At 49.7% G+C, this 21,814-nt stretch overlaps 1 protein-coding gene across 1 annotated transcript; it reads left to right on the top strand.

Moving 5' to 3' along the window:
- The first annotated feature begins 2,313 nt into the window (after window positions 1-2,313).
- On the top strand, window positions 2,314-21,345 carry DCTPP1 (dCTP pyrophosphatase 1). The gene is made up of 4 exons (XM_088460688.1): window positions 2,314-2,434; window positions 6,271-6,344; window positions 18,969-19,079; window positions 19,335-21,345. Exons 1-4 carry the CDS (start codon window positions 2,378-2,380, stop codon window positions 19,579-19,581), a joined length of 489 nt encoding a protein of 162 aa, XP_088316814.1. The 5' UTR covers window positions 2,314-2,377; the 3' UTR covers window positions 19,582-21,345.
- The last annotated feature ends 469 nt before the right edge of the window (window positions 21,346-21,814 follow it).

The following is a 21,814-nucleotide window of genomic DNA, read 5'->3' as shown; positions in this document are numbered from 1 at the left end:
AAGGGGGAGAGTATACAGGCAGGGGGGAGTGTACAGGCAGGGGGGAGTATACAGGCAGGGGGGAGTGTACAGGCAGGGGGGAGTGTACAGGCAGGGGGGAGTATACAGGCAGGGGGGAGTGTACAGGCAGGGGGGAGTGTACAGGCAGGGGGGAGTATACAGGCAGGGGGGAGTATACAGGCAAGGGGGAGTGTATACAGGCAGGGGGGAGTGTATACAGGCAGGGGGTAGTGTGTACAGGCAGGGGGGAGTATACAGGCAGGGGGGAGTGTACAGGCAGGGAGTGTACAGGCAGGGGGGAGTGTGTACAGGCAGGGGGTAGTGTGTACAGGCAGGGGGGAGTGTGTACAGGCAGGGGAGTGTATACAGGCAGGGGGGAGTGTATACAGGCAGGGGGGAGTGTATACAGGCAGGGGGGAGTGTGTACAGGCAGGGGGGAGTATACAGGCAGGGGGGAGTGTGTACAGGCAGGGGGGAGTGTGTACAGGCAGGGGGTAGTGTGTACAGGCAGGGGGGAGTATATACAGGCAGGGGGGAGTGTACAGGCAGGGGAGTATACAGGCAGGGGGGAGAGTATACAGGCAGGGGGGAGTGTGTACAGGCAGGGGAGTATACAGGCAGGGGGGAGAGTATACAGGCAGGGGGGAGTGTGTACAGGCAGGGGGGAGTATACAGGCAGGGGGGAGTGTACAGGCAAGGAGGAGTGTATACAGGCAGGAGGAAATGTTTACAGGCAGGGGGGAGTGTGTACAGGCAGTGGGGAGTATACAGGCAGAGGGGAGTGTACAGGCAGGGGGGAGTGTACAGGCAGGGGGGAGTATACAGGCAGGGGGGCGTGTACAGGCAGGGGAGTATACACGCAGGGGGGAGTGTGTACAGGCAGGGGGGAGAGTATACAGGCAGGGGGGAGTGTACAGGCAGGGGAGTATACAGGCAGGGGGGAGTATATACAGGCAGGGGAGTATACAGGCAGGCGGGAGTATATACAGGCAGGGGGAGTGTACAGGCAGGGGGGAGAGTATACAGGCAGGGGGGAGTGTACAGGCAGGGGGGAGTGTACAGGCAGGGGGGAGTATATACAGGCAGGGGGGAGTGAACAGGCAGGGGGGAGTGTACAGGCAGGGGGGAGTGTACAGGCAGGGGGAGTGTACAGGCAGGGGGGAGTGTACAGGCAAGGGGGAGTGTATACAGGCAGGGGGGAGTGTATACAGGCAGGGGGGAGTGTACAGGCAGGGGGGAGAGTACACAGGCAGGGGGGAGTGTACAGGCAGGGGGGAGAGTATACAGGCAGGGGGGGTGTACAGGCAGGGGAGTATACACGCAGGGGGGAGTGTGTACAGGCAGGGGGGAGAGTATACAGGCAGGGGGGAGTGTACAGGCAGGGGGAGTGTACAGGCAGGGGGGAGTGTACAGGCAAGGGGGAGTGTATACAGGCAGGGGGGAGTGTATACAGGCAGGGGGGGAGTGTACAGGCAGGGGGGAGAGTACACAGGCAGGGGGGAGTGTACAGGCAGGGGGGAGAGTATACAGGCAGGGGGGGTGTACAGGCAGGGGGGAGTGTACAGGCAGGGGAGAGTATACAGGCAGGGGGGAGTGTACAGGCAGGGGGGAGTGTATACAGGCAGGGGGGAGTGTGTATATACAGGCAGGGGGAGTGTATACAGGGAGGGGGGAGTGTACAGGCAGGGGGGAGTGTGTATATACAGGCAGGGGGGAGTGTATACAGGCAGGGGGGAGTGTACAGGCAGGGGGGAGAGTATACAGGCAGGGGGGAGTGTACAGGCAGGGGGGAGTATACAGGCAGGGGGGAGTGTACATGCAGGGGGGGAGTATACAGGCAGGGGGGAGTGTACAGGCAGGGGGGAGAGTATACAGGCAGGGGGGAGTATACAGGCAGGGGGGAGTGTACAGGCAGGGGGGAGTGTACAGGCAAGGGGGGGAGAGTATACAGGCAGGGGGGAGTGTACAGGCAGGGGGGAGTATACAGGCAGGGGGGAGTGTACATGCAGGGGGGAGTATACAGGCAGGGGGGAGTGTACAGGCAGGGGGGAGAGTATACAGGCAGGGGGGAGTATACAGGCAGGGGGGAGTGTACAGGCAGGGGGGAGTGTACAGGCAAGGGGGAGTGTATACAGGCAGGGGGGAGGGTATACAGGCAGGGGGAGTGTACAGGCAGGGGGGAGAGTATACAGGCAGGGGGGGAGTGTACATGCAGGGGGGAGTATACAGGCAGGGGGGAGTATACAGGCAGAAAAAATGAGCTGATTGGCTGCCTCGTCCGTTCCCCCGGTTGCCAAGGAGACATAATTGTCCCGTTTGGATATTGTCAATAAAGCTTGGCGGTCGTCTATGCGGCCTATGATTGGCTGAGCGCTCTATGTATTTTCACCGCGCGCCGGCTTCCCTGGTACCACGTGTCTGCAGCAGCATGGAGGTGAGAGGGTCCTGTGTGAGGAGGGGGGTATCTCTGAGGAGGGGGTATCTCTGAGGAGGGGTCCTGCGTGAGGAGGGGGTATCTCTGAGGAGGGGTCCTGCGTGAGGAGGGGGTATCTCTGGGAAGGGGCCCTGCGTGAGGAGGGGGTATCTCTGAGGAGGGGTCCTGCGTGAGGAGGGGGTATCTCTGAGAAGGGGGCCTGTCTGAGGAGGGGGTGTCTCTGAGGAGGGGGGTATCTCTGGGATGGGGCCCTGCGTGAGGAGGGGGTATCTCTGGGAAGGGGCCCTGCGTGAGGAGGGGGTATCTCTCAGAAGGGTGCCTGTGTGAGGAGGGGGTATCTCTGAGGAGGGGGTATCTCTGAGGAGGGGTCCTGCGTGAGGAGGGGGTATCTCTGAGGAGGGGTCCTGCGTGAGGAGGGGGTATCTCTGGGAAGGGGCCCTGCGTGAGGAGGGGGTATCTCTGAGGAGGGGTCCTGCGTGAGGAGGGGGTATCTCTGAGAAGGGGGCCTGTCTGAGGAGGGGGTGTCTCTGAGGAGGGGGTATCTCTGGGATGGGGCCCTGCGTGAGGAGGGGGTATCTCTGGGAAGGGGCCCTGCGTGAGGAGGGGGTATCTCTCAGAAGGGTGCCTGTGTGAGGAGGGGGTATCTCTGAGGAGGGGGTATCTCTGAGGAGGGGTCCTGCGTGAGGAGGGGGTATCTCTGAGGAGGGGTCCTGCGTGAGGAGGGGGTATCTCTGGGAAGGGGCCCTGCGTGAGGAGGGGGTATCTCTGAGGAGGGGTCCTGCGTGAGGAGGGGGTATCTCTGAGAAGGGGGCCTGTCTGAGGAGGGGGGTGTCTCTGAGGAGGGGGTATCTCTGGGATGGGGCCCTGCGTGAGGAGGGGGTATCTCTGGGAAGGGGCCCTGCGTGAGGAGGGGGTATCTCTCAGAAGGGTGCCTGTGTGAGGAGGGGGTGTCTCTGAGGAGGGGGTATCTCTGGGATGGGGGCCCTGCGTGAGGAGGGGGTATCTCTGAGAAGGGGGCCTGTGTGAGGAGGGGGGTGTCTCTGAGGAGGGGGTATCTCTGGGAAGGGGCCCTGCGTGAGGAGGGGGTATCTCTGAGAAGGGGGCCTGTGTGAGGAGGGGGGTGTCTCTGAGGAGGGGGTATCTCTGGGAAGGGGGTATCTCTGGGAAGGGGTCCTGCGTGAGGAGGGGGTATCTCTGGGAAGGGGTCCTGCGTGAGGAGGGGGTATCTCTGGGAAGGGGTCCTGCGTGAGGAGGGGGTATCTCTGAGAAGGGGGCCTGCGTGAGGAGGGGGTATCTCTGAGGAGGGGTCCTGCGTGAGGAGGGGGTATCTCTGAGGAGGGGTCCTGCGTGAGGAGGGGGTATCTCTGAGGAGGGGTCCTGCGTGAGGAGGGGGTATCTCTGAGAAGGGGGCCTGTGTGAGGAGGGGGTGTCTCTGAGAAGGGGGCCTGTGTGAGGAGGGGGTGTCTCTGAGGAGGGGGTATCTCTGGGAAGGGGCCCTGCGTGAGGAGGGGGTATCTCTGAGAAGGGGGCCTTTGTGAGGAGGGGGTGTCTCTGAGAAGGGTGCCTGTGTGAGGAGGGGGTGTCTCTGAGGAGGGGGTATCTCTGAGAAGGGGGCCTGTGTGAGGAGGGGGTGTCTCTGAGAAGGGTGCCTGTGTGAGGAGGGGGTGTCTCTGAGGAGGGGGTATCTCTGGGAAGGGGTCCTGCTTGAGGATTGGGTATCTCTGAGAAGGGGGCCTGTGTGAGGAGGGGGTGTCTCTGAGGAGGGGGTATCTCTGGGAAGGGGTCCTGCTTGAGGATTGGGTATCTCTGGGAAGGGGCCCTGCGTGAGGAGGGTGTATCTCTGAGGAGGGGTCCTGCGTGAGGAGGGGGTATCTCTGAGAAGGGGGCCTGTCTGAGGAGGGGGTGTCTCTGAGGAGGGGGTATCTCTGGGATGGGGCCCTGCGTGAGGAGGGGGTATCTCTGGGAAGGGGCCCTGCGTGAGGAGGGGGTATCTCTCAGAAGGGTGCCTGTGTGAGGAGGGGGTATCTCTGAGGAGGGGGTATCTCTGAGGAGGGGTCCTGCGTGAGGAGGGGGTATCTCTGAGGAGGGGTCCTGCGTGAGGAGGGGGTATCTCTGGGAAGGGGCCCTGCGTGAGGAGGGGGTATCTCTGAGGAGGGGTCCTGCGTGAGGAGGGGGTATCTCTGAGAAGGGGGCCTGTCTGAGGAGGGGGTGTCTCTGAGGAGGGGGTATCTCTGGGATGGGGCCCTGCGTGAGGAGGGGGTATCTCTGGGAAGGGGCCCTGCGTGAGGAGGGGGTATCTCTCAGAAGGGTGCCTGTGTGAGGAGGGGGTGTCTCTGAGGAGGGGGTATCTCTGGGATGGGGCCCTGCGTGAGGAGGGGGTATCTCTGAGAAGGGGGCCTGTGTGAGGAGGGGGTGTCTCTGAGGAGGGGGTATCTCTGGGAAGGGGCCCTGCGTGAGGAGGGGGTATCTCTGAGAAGGGGGCCTGTGTGAGGAGGGGGTGTCTCTGAGGAGGGGGTATCTCTGGGAAGGGGGTATCTCTGGGAAGGGGTCCTGCGTGAGGAGGGGGTATCTCTGGGAAGGGGTCCTGCGTGAGGAGGGGGTATCTCTGGGAAGGGGTCCTGCGTGAGGAGGGGGTATCTCTGAGAAGGGGGCCTGCGTGAGGAGGGGGTATCTCTGAGGAGGGGTCCTGCGTGAGGAGGGGGTATCTCTGAGGAGGGGTCCTGCGTGAGGAGGGGGTATCTCTGAGGAGGGGTCCTGCGTGAGGAGGGGGTATCTCTGAGAAGGGGGCCTGTGTGAGGAGGGGGTGTCTCTGAGAAGGGGGCCTGTGTGAGGAGGGGGTGTCTCTGAGGAGGGGGTATCTCTGGGAAGGGGCCCTGCGTGAGGAGGGGGTATCTCTGAGAAGGGGGCCTTTGTGAGGAGGGGGTGTCTCTGAGAAGGGTGCCTGTGTGAGGAGGGGGTGTCTCTGAGGAGGGGGTATCTCTGAGAAGGGGGCCTGTGTGAGGAGGGGGTGTCTCTGAGAAGGGTGCCTGTGTGAGGAGGGGGTGTCTCTGAGGAGGGGGTATCTCTGGGAAGGGGTCCTGCTTGAGGATTGGGTATCTCTGAGAAGGGGGCCTGTGTGAGGAGGGGGTGTCTCTGAGGAGGGGGTATCTCTGGGAAGGGGTCCTGCTTGAGGATTGGGTATCTCTGGGAAGGGGCCCTGCGTGAGGAGGGTGTATCTCTGGGAAGGGGGCCTGCGTGAGGAGGGGGTTTCTCTGGGAAGGGGGGGGCCTGCGTGAGGAGGGGGTATCTCTGGGTAGGAGGGGGTATCTCTCGGAAGGGGGGGCCTGCGTGAGGAGGCCCCCCTCTGGGTAGGAGGTGGTATCTCTGGGAAGGGGCCCTGCGTGAGGAGGGGCTATCTCTGGGAAGGGGGGCCTGCGTGAGGAGGGGGTATCTCTGGGAAGGGGGGCCTGCGTGAGAAGGGGGTATCTCTGGGAAGGGGGGCCTGCGTGAGGAGGGGGTATCTCTGGGAGGGGGGGCCTGCGTGAGGAGGGGCTATCTCTGGGAAGGGGGGGCTTCTCTGTGGAGGGGGTATCTCTGGGAAGGGGGGCCTGCGTGAGGAGGGGGTATCTCTGGGAAGGGGGGCCTGCGTGAGGAGGGGGTATCTCTGGGAAGGGGGGCCTGCGTGAGGAGGGGGTATCTCTGGGAAGGGGCGCCTGCGTGAGGAGGGGGGTATCTCTGGGAAGGGGGGGGGGCCTGCGTGAGGAGGGGGCATCTCTGGGGAGGGGTTTCGGTGGTGTTGTCATTCCCCCCCCCCCCCCCCCCAGCATTGAGATTAATGTTTCTCTCTTTGCCATTAGAGCCCTCGCCCATCTGAGCCCCTCATCCCGGCCAGTGAGTTCCATTTCAGCGACTCCCCGACTTTGGAGGAAATGTGAGTATGGGGGCAGCAGGTTATGTGTTGTGCCCCTGGGAGTGTATGTGTAGGAGGTGGCTGTAACTATGGCATCGCGGGGTCTCCAGTCATTTTCCATGTTAACAGTTTATTATAGTGGGAGATCTGTATAATCTGGCAGGAATCCTCATCCTCCATTTATGTATATAATACTGCGTCTGTCCTTAGTTCTCATTGTCCATTATATGGGGGGGGATGTCCCGGTATAGAGGTATGGGTCACATTACTTTATATGGGGGGGGATGTCCCGGTATAGAGGTATGGGTCACATTACAGTATATGGGGGGGATGTCCCGGTATAGAGGTATGGGTCACATTACATTATATGGGGGGATGTCCTGGTATAGAGGTATGGGTCACATTACATTATATGGGGGGGATGTCCCGGTATAGAGGTATGGGTCACATTACATTATATGGGGGGGATGTCCCGGTATAGAGGTATGGGTCACATTACATTATATGGGGGGATGTCCTGGTATAGAGGTATGGGTCACATTACATTATATGGGGGGGGATGTCCCGGTATAGAGGTATGGGTCACATTACATTATATGGGGGGGATGTCCCGGTATAGCGGTATGGGTCACATTACATTATATGGGGGGGATGTCCCGGTATAGAGGTATGGGTCACATTACTTTATATGGGGGGGATGTCCCGGTATAGAGGTATGGGTCACATTACATTATATGGGGGATGTCCCGGTATAGAGGTATGGGTCACATTACATTATATGGGGGATGGCCCGCTATAGAGGTATGGGTCACATTACATTATATGGGGGGATGTCCCGGTATAGCGGTTAGGGTCAGATTACATTATATGGCGGGGGGGATGTCCTGGTATAGAGGTATGGGTCACATTACATTATATGGGGGGGGATGTCCTGGTATAGAGGTATGGGTCACATTACATTATATGGGGGGGATGTCCCGGTATAGAGGTATAGGTCACATTACATTATATGGGGGGGATGTCCTGGTATAGAGGTATGGGTCACATTACAGTATATGGGGGGGGATGTCCCGGTATAGAGGTATGGGTCACATTACAGTATATGGGGGGGGGATGTCCCGGTATAGAGGCATGGGTCACATTACATTATATGGGGGGGATGTCCTGGTATAGAGGTATGGGTCACATTACATTATATGGGGGGGGATGTCCTGGTATAGCGGTATGGGTCACATTACATTACATTATATGGGGGGGGATGTCCCGGTATAGAGGTATGGGTCACATTACATTATATGGGGGGGATGGTCCGGTATAGAGGTATGGGTCACATTACATTATATGGGGGGGTGGCCTGGTATAGAAGTATGGGTCACATTACATTATATGGGGGGGATGGCCCGGTATAGAGGTATGGGTCACATTACATTATATGGGGGGATGGCCCGGTATAGAGGTATGGGTCACATTACATTATATGGGGGATATGGCCCGGTATAGAGGTATGGGTCACATTACTTTATATGGGGGGGATGGCCCGGTATAGAGGTATGGGTCACATTACATTATATGGGGGGGATGGCCTGGTATAGGTCACATTACATTATATGGGGAGGATGTCCCGGTATAGAGGTATAGGTCACATTACATTATATGGGGGGGATGTCCCGGTATAGAGGTATAGGTCACACTACTTTATATGGGGGGGGGGGATAGCCCGGTATAGAGGTATAGGTCACATTACATTATATGGGGGGGGATGGCCCAGTATAGAGGTATATGGGGGTGATGTCCCGGTATATGGGGGGTGATGTCCCGGTATAGAGGTATATGGTGGTGATGTCCCGGTATAGAGGTATATGGGGGGTGATGTCCCGGTATAGAGGTATATGGTGGTGATGTCCCGGTATAGAGGTATATGGTGGTGATGTCCCGGTATAGAGGTATATGGGGGTGGTGTCCCGGTATAGAGGTATATGGGGGTTGATGTCCCGGTATAGAGGTATATGGGGGTGGTGTCCCGGTATAGAGGTATATGGGGGTTGATGTCCCGGTATAGAGGTATATGGGGGTGATGTCTCGGTATAGCGGTATATGGAGGTGATGTCCCGGTATAGGTCACCTTACATTACCTTACAGCTAAAATCTTGTTATGTGGCCTGTTCTTGTTCCTGCAGTATTATTAACCTCCACTGCACAGTTTAACAAACTAAGCACTTCAGCCACAATAGTAGCCGTACCCGTCACTGAAGTGCTTGGTTTACAATGGGCTTAAGGCAGCTAACCGTGTTTGTTAATCTCTACAGTGTCAAGATGACACAATTATCATCCTCTCCCTCATCAGTGTTACATCGCACAACAATAACTCCCGCTGGTATCCACCAATACAGAATTCTCTGTACTTTGACGTAATTGGCGGGAAAGGTCTCCATCACGGAATTTGTAGTTCATTTTTATGAACATCTCCACGTTTTGAGGAATTGGCCTCTTATGCCGATTCCTGTGCTGAACACTTTCAGAGTACACCCTGGACGGTGGGCTGCTTAAGTAAAGCAGAGCAACTATGTACAAGGGCCTCCAAATTGCTTTTTTTTTTTTTCCCAGTAGTCAAAGGGACTGTATGACATGCTTATTTGTACATTGTCATTGTCACCGTTCTATGGATGGATACTGTATTAGATTGAGTCACGGTAGAGGTGTCGCTCATTTGGGCAATTCTTTTAGGCCTGACCAGATGTCAATGTTGTTTCACTCTTGTGAGCTGAGTTGACTCCTCCTCATCACCAGTGAGTCTCCTAAGAAAGCACGATGTTGTTGTGTCGTGTACTACTTGAGTTGACAACTGTCTCACAATGAGCTCTTTGCATCTCAAGATCTGTCAGTTGGAAAGAAAGACCTTCTGTATGACCTATACCTAGGATCAAGCATAGTCGCCAAAATGTAGTGATCCAAATTCAAAATTTTGATAACCCTTTAATTCTGGCGAAGCGAATAAAGAATTTGAGCTACAAGTCAGACATACTTTGCAGATTCGCTTCACTTCATCTTCACTTCATCTCCTCCAGTTTCTCTAGCTGCTTGTCCGTGCTGGACTTTTCGCTCCACATCGGAGATTTTTCAGGGATAAAGTATCGGGCACGCGCCCGCTTTATCCCCGTATTCAATATAAAATCAACGAAAACGGGACCTGGCGAAGTGGGATTTGCGATAAACTATGAAATTTTCCTGGAAAAAATTGTAGGACCCCCCCCATAAGTTGTAAAAACATGGGGGATTACTAGGGGTACCCCCGTTTTAACCTGCAAATGAAAGTCGGGGATTTAAATAGCTGCGGCAGATGCTTTTTTTCCCGACATTGAAGAAGTGATGCAGAAGAGCACTTAGGTTATTTTTTTCGTTTTTTTAAGTGGTCCCATCAAATTTGGGGTACATGAAAATGGGTACTTTATGTCCCTAAAGCAAATTTTTTTAAATTGTGCACCTGCCGCTAATAATCTATTCTATAATACACCTGCCGTTAATAATCTATTCTATAATACACCTGCCGCTAATAATCTATTCTATAATACACCTGCCGCTAATAATCTATTCTATAATACACCTGCCGCTAATAGCCTATTCTAGAATACACCTGCCGCTAATAGCCTATTCTAGAATACACCTGCCGCTAATAGTCTATTCTAGAATACACCTGCCGCTAATAGTCTATTCTAGAATACACCTGCCGCTAATAATCTATTCTAGAATACACCTGCCGCTAATAATCTATTCTAGAATACACCTGCCGCTAATAATCTATTCTAGAATACACCTGCCGCTAATAGCCTATTCTATAATACACCTGCCGCTAATAATCTATTCTATAATACACCTGCCGCTAATAATCTATTCTAGAATACACCTGCCGCTAATAATCTATTCTAGAATACACCTGCCGCTAATAATCTATTCTAGAATACACCTGCCGCTAATAATCTATTCTATAATACACCTGCCGCTAATAATCTATTCTATAATACACCTGCCGCTAATAGCCTATTCTATAATACACCTGCCGCTAATAATCTATTCTATAATACACCTGCCGCTAATAATCTATTCTAGAATATACCTGCCGCTAATAATCTATTCTATAATACACCTGCCGCTAATAATCTATTCTATAATACACCTGCCGCTAATAATCTATTCTAGAATATACCTGCCGCTAATAATCTATTCTAGAATATACCTGCCGCTAATAATCTATTCTAGAATACACCTGCCGCTAATAATCTATTCTAGAATACACCTGCCGCTAATAATCTATTCTAGAATACACCTGCCGCTAATAATCTATCTAGAATACACCTGCCGCTAATAATCTATTCTAGAATACACCTGCCGCTAATAACCTATTCTATAATACACCTGCCGCTAATAATCTATTCTAGAATACACCTGCCGCTAATAGCCTATTCTAGAATGCACCTGCCGCTAATAATCTATTCTAGAATACACCTGCCGCTAATAATCTATTCTAGAATACACCTGCCGCTAATAATCTATTCTAGAATACACCTGCCGCTAATAATCTATTCTATAATACACCTGCCGCTAATAATCTATTCTAGAATACACCTGCCGCTAATAGCCTATTCTATAATACACCTGCCGCTAATAATCTATTCTAGAATACACCTGCCGCTAATAATCTATTCTAGAATACACCTGCCGCTAATAATCTATTCTAGAATACACCTGCCGCTAATAATCTATTCTAGAATACACCTGCCGCTAATAATCTATTCTAGAATACACCTGCCGCTAATAATCTATTCTAGAATACACCTGCCGCTAATAGCCTATTCTAGAATACACCTGCCGCTAATAATCTATTCTATAATACACCTGCCGCTAATAATCTATTCTAGAATATACCTGCCGCTAATAATCTATTCTAGAATACACCTGCCGCTAATAATCTATTCTAGAATACACCTGCCGCTAATAATCTATTCTAGAATATACCTGCCGCTAATAATCTATTCTAGAATATACCTGCCGCTAATAATCTATTCTAGAATACACCTGCCGCTAATAATCTATTCTAGAATACACCTGCCGCTAATAGCCTATTCTATAATACACCTGCCGCTAATAATCTATTCTAGAATACACCTGCCGCTAATAATCTATTCTAGAATACACCTGCCGCTAATAATCTATTCTAGAATACACCTGCCGCTAATAATCTATTCTAGAATACACCTGCCGCTAATAATCTATTCTAGAATACACCTGCCGCTAATAATCTATTCTAGAATACACCTGCCGCTAATAATCTATTCTAGAATACACCTGCCGCTAATAATCTATTCTAGAATACACCTGCCGCTAATAATCTATTCTAGAATACACCTGCCGCTAATAGCCTATTCTATAATACACCTGCCGCTAATAATCTATTCTAGAATACACCTGCCGCTAATAATCTATTCTAGAATACACCTGCCGCTAATAATCTATTCTAGAATACACCTGCCGCTAATAATCTATTCTAGAATACACCTGCCGCTAATAATCTATTCTAGAATACACCTGCCGCTAATAATCTATTCTAGAATACACCTGCCGCTAATAGCCTATTCTAGAATACACCTGCCGCTAATAATCTATTCTATAATACACCTGCCGCTAATAATCTATTCTAGAATATACCTGCCGCTAATAATCTATTCTAGAATACACCTGCCGCTAATAATCTATTCTAGAATACACCTGCCGCTAATAATCTATTCTAGAATATACCTGCCGCTAATAATCTATTCTAGAATATACCTGCCGCTAATAATCTATTCTAGAATACACCTGCCGCTAATAATCTATTCTAGAATACACCTGCCGCTAATAGCCTATTCTATAATACACCTGCCGCTAATAATCTATTCTAGAATACACCTGCCGCTAATAATCTATTCTAGAATACACCTGCCGCTAATAATCTATTCTAGAATACACCTGCCGCTAATAATCTATTCTAGAATACACCTGCCGCTAATAATCTATTCTAGAATACACCTGCCGCTAATAATCTATTCTAGAATACACCTGCCGCTAATAATCTATTCTAGAATACACCTGCCGCTAATAATCTATTCTAGAATACACCTGCCGCTAATAATCTATTCTAGAATACACCTGCCGCATACTTGCAGATTAGCCCTGAACCTATTTCCCTTGTTTTAAACAATTTTTTCGCAATTGTTTTTTTTTTTCACCCCAATTTTTACATTTTTTTTTGGGGTGTCCCTATTTATTTATTTATTTATTTTTTTGACAGTTATTTTTAAAATGTCATTCCCAGGGGTGCAGGCTATTTTTTTTTAAGCCTGCACCCCTAAATCCAAATTCTGCACTTTTTTTTTCGCCACCTATTCAGTGGTGAAAAGTTATCCCCGTTTTTTTTTTCAAAGTCTTTTCGAACCTGCGAAGTCTTTGAAATTGAATACAGCGTAAAACTAAAACCTGCGATAATTACGTCATAGGTGCGAAATTAACGCAAAAACAGAGTTTTTGCTCCATATTGAATTCCCCTATAAGGGATTCACCTGACTTAAGGCCCCCAGACATCAGCAATTTATTGCAAATTGCATGATTGCTGCAATCGATTGTGTATAAAAATCTTTCCCTTTTTCAATCGATTGTGGCAATTCTGCAATCGATTGAAAAAGGGAAAGATTTTTATACACAATCGATTGCAAATCCCACGTTTGCTGCAATACATTTCTGATGTATGGGGGCCTTTAGGCTGGCAGTGTCTGAACTCTCTTCTTAAGTTACTACTTCAAATGGTTTCAGTAGCTTGCATAAAACTCCTTCTTCTCTCCCTATGTCATGGCTCGTTGTGTAGGTTTGGATGACCTGTTGCTGTTCCTTCATCCGCTACAGCATATAAAGGTTAGAAGTCCACCCTGTTACTGCCTCTTGCTTCAGTTGGTGACATGGCAAATTGAACGTTTTCGGGCCACACACAGCATCTCCTGCAATGCATGTCTTTTTTTTTTTTTTTTTTTTAAATAAAATTCTGCACCACTAAGTTGATTGTGTGAGAAAAACTTGGGACGGGTTCAAATTCACCCATCTGTAATGCTCTCACAATATTGGTTGTGTAATTGGAAATGACAAATCCTGTGAAGAGTCTTAGTGGGGTAAGCCATTTTGCTATGATATCCCCTGATTTTTTTGAACACCGGTTGACACTGATATGCCTCTTGGTGAAGCCTGGTGATGGAGAGTAGCCTGCCTGTGGATGAGTTGTGTTTTGTGTTGGATGATGCTACTGAAGGTGATAGACCTGCCCAGTGTGGTGATGTAGAGTAGCCTGCCTGTGAATGAGTTGTGTTAGATGATGCTACTGAAGGTGATACACCTGCCCAGTGTGGTGGTGGAGAGTAGCCTGCCTGTGAATGAGTTGTGTGTTGTGTTGGATGATGCTACTGAAGGTGATACACCTGCCCAGTGTGGTGGTGGAGAGTAACCTGCCTGTGGATGAGTTGTGTTTTGTGTTGGATGATGCTACTGAAGGTGATAGACCTGCCCAGTGTGGTGATGGAGAGTAGCCTGCCTGTGAATGAGTTGTGTTAGATGATGCTACTGAAGGTGATAGACCTGCCCAGTGTGGTGATGGAGAGTAGCCTGCCTGTGAATGAGTTGTGTGTTGTGTTGGATGATGCTACTGAAGGTGATAGACCTGCCCAGTGTGGTGATGGAGAGTAGCCTGCCTGTGGATGAGTTGTGTTTTGTGTTAGATGATGCTACTGAAGGTGATACACCTGCCCAGTGTGGTGATGGAGAGTAGTCTGCCTGTGGATGTGTTGTGTTTTGTGTTAGATGATGCTACTGAAGGTGATAGACCTGCCCAGTGTGGTGATGGAGAGTAGCCTGCCTGTGGATGAGTTGTGTTTTGTGTTAGATGATGCTACTGAAGGTGATACACCTGCCCAGTGTGGTGATGGAGAGTAGCCTGCCTGTGGATGAGTTGGTGTTTTGTGTTAGATGATGCTACTGAAGGTGATACACCTGCCCAGTGTGGTGATGGAGAGTAGCCTGCCTGTGGATGAGTTGGTGTTTTGTGTTAGATGATGCTACTGAAGGTGATAGACCTGCCCAGTGTGGTGATGGAGAGTAGCCTGCCTGTGGATGAGTTGTGTTTTGTGTTAGATGATGCTACTGAAGGTGATAGACCTGCCCAGTGTGGTGATGGAGAGTAGCCTGCCTGTGGATGAGTTGTGTTTTGTGTTAATGATGCTACTGAAGGTGATAGACCTGCCCAGTGTGGTGATGGAGAGTAGCCTGCCTGTGGATGAGTTGTGTTTTGTGTTAATGATGCTACTGAAGGTGATAGACCTGCCCAGTGTGGTGATGGAGAGTAGCCTGCCTGTGAATGAGTTGTGTTTTGTGTTAATGATGCTACTGAAGGTGATAGACCTGCCCAGTGTGGTGATGGAGAGTAGCCTGCCTGTGGATGAGTTGTGTTTTGTGTTAGATGATGCTACTGAAGGTGATAGACCTGCCCAGTGTGGTGATGGAGAGTAGCCTGCCTGTGGATGAGTTGGTGTTTTGTGTTAGATGATGCTACTGAAGGTGATAGACCTGCCCAGTGTGGTGATGCAGAGTAGTCTGCCTGTGGATGAGTTGTGTGTTGTGTTGGATGATGCTACTGAAGGTGATAGACCTGCCCAGTGCGCTGTCAGTCATGTAATCTTCCGTTTGCCCAGTGCGGCGTGTCAGTGCATAGTGGGTACTAAGGCATTTTATATTCAATTCTTTTCCCTTTTTTTTTTTTTTTTTTCATGTATTGGTACAGGTGAGTAATTGCTGTTCTGTTAAAATGGAAACAAGATGGAGTTTGGTAGTGGGGATACAAGACCGCATTAATGGCGGATATTGGACGCAGTCAGATTTTTGTAGTCAGACTCTCTGAATAGTATAAATGGATACATAGTGATACTAATTGCTACAATTCTATAACAGAATACAATTCTCTATTATATAATGATATCGTCTCATGAGCCAGTGTAAGAAGCCACACCATCTTCTATGAATTCAGCAAATAATCCCTAGTGAGGAGCTTTATTAATTATGGAGAACTTTGCACATACACTGCAATTATAACCAACTAATAACTTATTACCAGCATAGGATTATATGTCAGTATCTGTGTGACTTCAATATAGAATAATCCTGGGAGGTTGCTGTGGAGTATAGCCGCATTGATCCACCCCTGAATCCTGCCATGACCCCCTTACTGTACAGTCCCGGATGTATACCGTGCATCCGGAAAGTATTCACAGCGCTTCACTTTTTCCACATTTTGTTATGTTACAGCCTTATCCCAAAATGGAATAAATTCATTTTTGTCCTCAATATTCTACACACAATACCCCATAATGACAACGTGTAAGAAAATATTTTTGAGATTTTTGCAAATTTAATTAAAAAAAACAAACAAAAAAAAAAAGAAATCACATGTACATAAGTAGTCACAGCCTTTGCTCAATATTTTGTTGATGCACCTTTGGCAGCAATTACAGCCTCAAGTCTTTGTGAATATGATGCCACAAGCTTGGCACACCTATCTTTGGGCAGGTTCGCCCGTTCCTCTTTGCAGCACCTCTCAAGCTCCATCAGGTTGGATGGGAAGCCTCGGTGCACAGCCATTCTCAGATCTCTCCAGAGATGTTAAATCGGGTTCAAGTCTGGGCTCTGGCTGGGCCACTCAAGGACATTCACAGAGCTGTCCTGAAGCCACCCCTTTGATATCTTGGCTGTGTGCTTAGGGTCGTTGTCCTGCTGAAAGATGAACCGTCGCCCCAGTCTGAGGTGAAGAGCGCTCTGGAGCAGGTTTTCATCCAGGATGTGTCTGTACATTGCTGCATTCATCTTTCCCTCTATCCTGACTAGTCTCCCAGTTCCTGCCGCTGAAAAACATCCCCACAGCATGATGCTGCCACCATCATGCTTCACTGTAGGGATGGTATTGGCCTGGTGATGAGCGGTCCCTGGTTTCCTCCAAACATAACGCCTGCCATTCACGCCAGAGTTCAATATTTGTCTCATCAGACCAGAGAATTTTGTTTCTCATGGTCTGAGAGTCCTTCAGGTGCATTTTGACAAACTCCAGGTGGGCTGCCATGTGCTTTTTACTAAGGAGTGGATTCCGACTGGCCACTCTACCATACAGGCCTGGTTGGTGGATTGCTGCAGAGATGGTTGTCCTTCTGGAAGGTTCTCCTCTCTCCACAGAGGAATGCTGTAGCTCTGACAAAGTGACCATTAGGTTCTTGGTCACCTCCCTGACTAGGGCCCTTCTCCACCGATCGCTCAGTTTAGACAGCCGGCCAACTCTAGGAAGAGTCCTGGTGGTTCCGAACTTCTTCCATTTATGGATGATGGAGGCCACTGTGCTCATTGGGACCTTCAAAGCAGCAGATATTTTTCTGTACCCTTCCCCAGATTTGTGCCTCGAGACAATACGATCTCGGAGGTCTACAGACAATTCCTTGGACTTCATGCTTGGTTTGTGCTCTGACATGCACTGTCAAGTGTGGGACCTTGTATAGACAGGTGTATGCCTTTCAATATCATGTCCAATCAACTGAATTTACCACAGGTGGACTCCAATTAAGCTATAGGAAGATCTCAAGGATGATCAATGGAAATAGGATACACCTGAGTTTAATTTTGAGCTTCATGGCAAAGGCTGTGAATACTTATGTACATGTGATTTCTTAGTTTTGTTTTTTTTATAATTAAATTAGCAAAAATCTCAAACTTTTTACACGTTGTCATTATGGGGTATTGTGTGTAGAATTTTGTGGACAAAAATGAATTTATTCCATTTTGGAATAAGGCTGTAACATAACAAAATGTGGGAAAAGTGAAGCGCTGTGAATACTTTCTGGATGTACTGTATATAATCGGGTGTCTCTCCTAGTGCAGCCACGGCCTCTTACTGTACAGTCCCGGATGTTATATATATTCGGGTGCCTCTTACTGTACAGTCCCGGATGTTATAATCAGGTGCCTCTCTCTTACTGTACAGTCCCAGATGTTGTATATAATCAGGTGCCTCTTACTGTACAGTCTCGGATGTTATATATAATCCGGTGCCTCTTACTGTACAGTCCCAGATGTTGTATATAATCAGGTGCCTCTCTCTTACTGTACAGTCCCAGATGTTGTATATAATCAGGTGCCTCTCTCTTACTGTACAGTCCTGGATGTTGTATATAATCGTGTGTCTCTCTTACTGTACAGTCCCGGATGTTGTATATAATCGGGTGCCTCTTACTGTACAGTCCCGGATGTTATATATAATCGGGTGCCTCTTACTGTACAGTCCCGGATGTTGTATATAATCGGGTGCCTCTCTCTTACTGTACAGTCCCGGATGTTATATATATAATCGGCTGCCTCTCTTACTGTACAGTCTCGGATGTTATATATATAATCGGGTGCCTCTTACTGTACAGTCCCGGATGTTATATATATAATCGGCTGCCTCTCTTACTGTACTGTCCCGGATGTTGTATATAATCGGGTGCCTCTTACTGTACAGTCCCGGATGTTATATATAATCGGGTGCCTCTTACTGTACAGTCCCGGATGTTGTATATAATCGGGTGCCTCTCTCTTACTGTACAGTCCCGGATGTTTTATATAATCGGGTGCCTCTCTCTTACTGTACAGTCCCGGATGTTTTATATAATCAGGTGCCTCTCTCTTACTGTACAGTCCCGGATGTTATATATAATCGGGTGCCTCTTACTGTACAGTCCCGGATGTTGTATATAATCAGGTGCCTCTTACTGTACAGTCCCGGATGTTATATATATAATCGGCTGCCTCTTACTGTACAGTCCCGGATGTTATATATATAATCTGCTGCCTCTCTTACTGTACAGTCCCGGATGTTATATATAATCGGGTGCCTCTTACTGTACAGTCCCGGATGTTGTATATAATCAGGTGCCTCTTACTGTACAGTCCCGGATGTTATATATATAATCGGCTGCCTCTTACTGTACAGTCCCAGATGTTATATATATAATCGGCTGCCTCTCTTACTGTACAGTCTCGGATGTTATATAATCGGCTGCCTCTCTTACTGTACAGTCCCGGATGTTATATATATAATCGGCTGCCTCTTACTGTACAGTCCCGGATGTTATATATATAATCGGCTGCCTCTTACTGTACAGTCCCGGATGTTATATATATAATCGGCTGCCTCTCTTACTGTACAGTCCCGGATGTTATATATATAATCGGCTGCCTCTCTTACTGTACAGTCCCGGATGTTATATATATATAATCGGCTGCCTCTTACTGTACAGTCCCGGATGTTATATATATAATCGGCTGCCTCTCTTACTGTACAGTCCCGGATGTTATATATATAATCGGCTGCCTCTCTTACTGTACAGTCCCGGATGTTATATATATATAATCGGCTGCCTCTTACTGTACAGTCTCGGATGTTATATATAATATGGTGCCTCTTACTGTACAGTCCCGGATGTTATATATATAATCGGCTGCCTCTCTTACTGTACAGTCTCGGATGTTATATATATAATCGGGTGCCTCTCTCTCTCCTAGCCGCCGTCTGCAGGCGCAGTTCACAGCTGACAGAGATTGGAACCAGTTCCATCAGCCCCGGAACCTGCTGCTGGCTCTGGTTGGAGAAGTGGGAGAACTGGCCGAGCTCTTGTGAGTATCCTCCATTATAACATCTGTCCCTAGTTGTCCTTTGTGGGGGATTTGGTCCCGTCTAGGCCCAGTGTTGTCTGTCATCACCCTGGATTGTCCCTTAAATTATATGTAAATCTTTCCCGGCACAGGGTTATCAGTCCCCTTACATTATATGGGGTGTTCTGTCCCTGTATACTGGGATGTCGCCCTGGGCCGGGGGATAATGGTTGTGTAATGGGGAGGGGTCTCTAATTGTATCCTGTATATTATCAGTCAGTGGCAGGGTGAGGTCTTGGAAGGTCTCCCAGGCTGGTCGCCATCTCAGCGCGAGTCTGTCTCCCACGAGCTCAGTGACGTCCTCATCTACCTCCTGGAACTGGCGGAGAAGTGTCGCGTCGATCTCCCTCGCGCTGTCTTGGCCAAGATGGAGCTGAACGCCAAGAAGTATCCAGCAGCGCGAGTGCAGGGCAGCGCCAAGAAGTACACGGAATACGGCGCAGCGAGTGAGAATCGGGATTAATTTATCATGGACAATGCTCTGCCTCCACAGTGGGGGTCCCCCATGGGGTCCCTGTACCCTAATTCTGTAGGGAGCTTGTTATGTTTATGTTATGTGTTAGGATGGTTCTGCTCCCCTGTGCGATCCCTATGCTGTTACTCCCTAGGGATCTCCTTGTATGCGTAGCATTGTGCTGCAGATAGGATGCTTCTGCTCCCCTGTGCGATCCCTATGCTGTTACTCCCTAGGGATCTCCTTGTATGCGTAGCATTGTGCTGCAGATAGGATGCTTCTGCTCCCCTGTGCGATCCCTATGCTGTTACTCCCTAGGGATCTCCTTGTATGCGTAGCATTGTGCTGCAGATAGGATGCTTCTGCTCCCCTGTGCGATCCCTATGCTATTACTCCCTAGGGATCTCCTTGTATGCGTAGCATTGTGCTGCAGATAGGATGCTTCTGCTCCCCTGTGCGATCCCTATGCTGTTACTCCCTAGGGATCTCCTTGTATGCGTAGCATTGTGCTGCAGATAGGATGCTTCTGCTCCCCTGTGCGATCCCTATGCTGTTACTCCCTAGGGATCGCCTTGTATGCGTAGCATTGTGCTGCAGATAGGATGCTTCTGCTCCTCTGTGCGATCCCTATGCTGTTACTCCCTAGGGATCTCCTTGTATGCGTAGCATTGTGCTGCAGATAGGATGCTTCTGCTCCCCTGTGCGATCCCTATGCTGTTACTCCCTAGGGATCTCCTTGTATGCGTAGCATTGTGCTGCAGATAGGATGCTTCTGCTCCCCTGTGCGATCCCTATGCTGTTACTCCCTAGGGATCGCCTTGTATGCGTAGCATTGTGCTGCAGCTGGTATACAGGATAGTGCCCCCTGTGTGATGAATATACGGTTGCTCTGTATGCGTAGCATTGTGCTGCAGCTGGTATACAGGATAGTGCCCCCTGTGTGATGAATATACGGTTGCTCTGTATGCGTAGCATTGTGCTGCAGCTGGTATACAGGATAGTGCCCCCTGTGTGACGAATATACGGTTGCTCTGTATGCGTAGCATTGTGCTGCAGCTGGTATACAGGATAGTGCCCCCTGTGTGATGAATATACGGTTGCTCTGTATGCGTAGCATTGTGCTGCAGCTGGTATACAGGATAGTGCCCCCTGTGTGATGAATATACGGTTGCTCTGTATGCGTAGCATTGTGCTGCAGCTGGTATACAGGATAGTGCCCCCTGTGTGATGAATATACGGTTGCTCTGTATGCGTAGCATTGTGCTGCAGCTGGTATACAGGATAGTGCCCCCTGTGTGATGAATATACGGTTGCTCTGTATGCGTAGCATTGTGCTGCAGCTGGATTACAGGACAGTTCTGCATTTGCAGGGACAGGAAGTGGCTGATCTGTATACAGTGATCGCACCTTGTATCTTACTTGCTGTATAACGGGAAAGTGCTGCCTTCTGCCCCTGACTGTGGGGGGAGGGGGGTTATTGTGTTTCCTATTCAGTGTGTCATAGCTGAGCGAGGACTCGTTCACGGCCCCTGATCCCCGGTGTAGTGCCCGCAGTTAGACGTGTCCTGGAGATGCCCTCTGCCGCCCCCAAACCAGCGGGTGGAGCTCTTCCTGCAGCACATGGGGCCTGTGCATCACATGGGGACTTTGTGTGTTTATTAGAAAATAAGAAAAAAAAAAGTAACAATTTTTGGTTGGTACAAAAATGTTTTATTTTTTTATTTATATTTTTTAAGGTATTTTATCCCAATTAAATCATTCTGAATCGTTAAACTGCTCATTTCTTTTGATTAGAGGCTGCTGATCTGTTTGCCTAGACCCATATCCTCTGCTCAGACTCGTATGATTAATGGTTGGATGCCGGTGTCTGTGGGTTGGGACAATGGATATGTATCTGTGGGTGGGCAACGTCTGTGGATGTAGGGGGCATGTGGGTATGGTATATGAGCTTGGTCGGATGTAGGGGGCATGTGGGTGGGGCATATGTGAGCTTGGTCGGATTGAGTGGGGGCATATGTGAGCTTGGTCGGATGTAGGGGGCATGTGGATGGGGCGTATGTGAGCTTGGTCGGATTTAGGGGGCATGTCGATGGGGCGTATGTGAGCTTGGTTGGATGTAGGGGGCATGTGGGTGGGGTATATGTGAGGTTGGTCGGATGTACCGGGCATGTGGGTGGGGCATATGTGAGCTTGGTCGGATGTAGGGGGCTTGTGGTTGGGGCATATGTGAGCTTGGTCGGAT

This window comes from Taudactylus pleione, unplaced genomic scaffold (assembly GCF_031769625.1).
Source record: "Taudactylus pleione unplaced genomic scaffold, aTauple2 ptg000971l, whole genome shotgun sequence".
Classification (NCBI taxonomy): Eukaryota; Metazoa; Chordata; class Amphibia; order Anura; family Myobatrachidae; genus Taudactylus; species Taudactylus pleione.
Note: the sequence above shows the minus strand (reverse complement) of the source record. Positions and strands in the feature narration are given on the sequence as shown.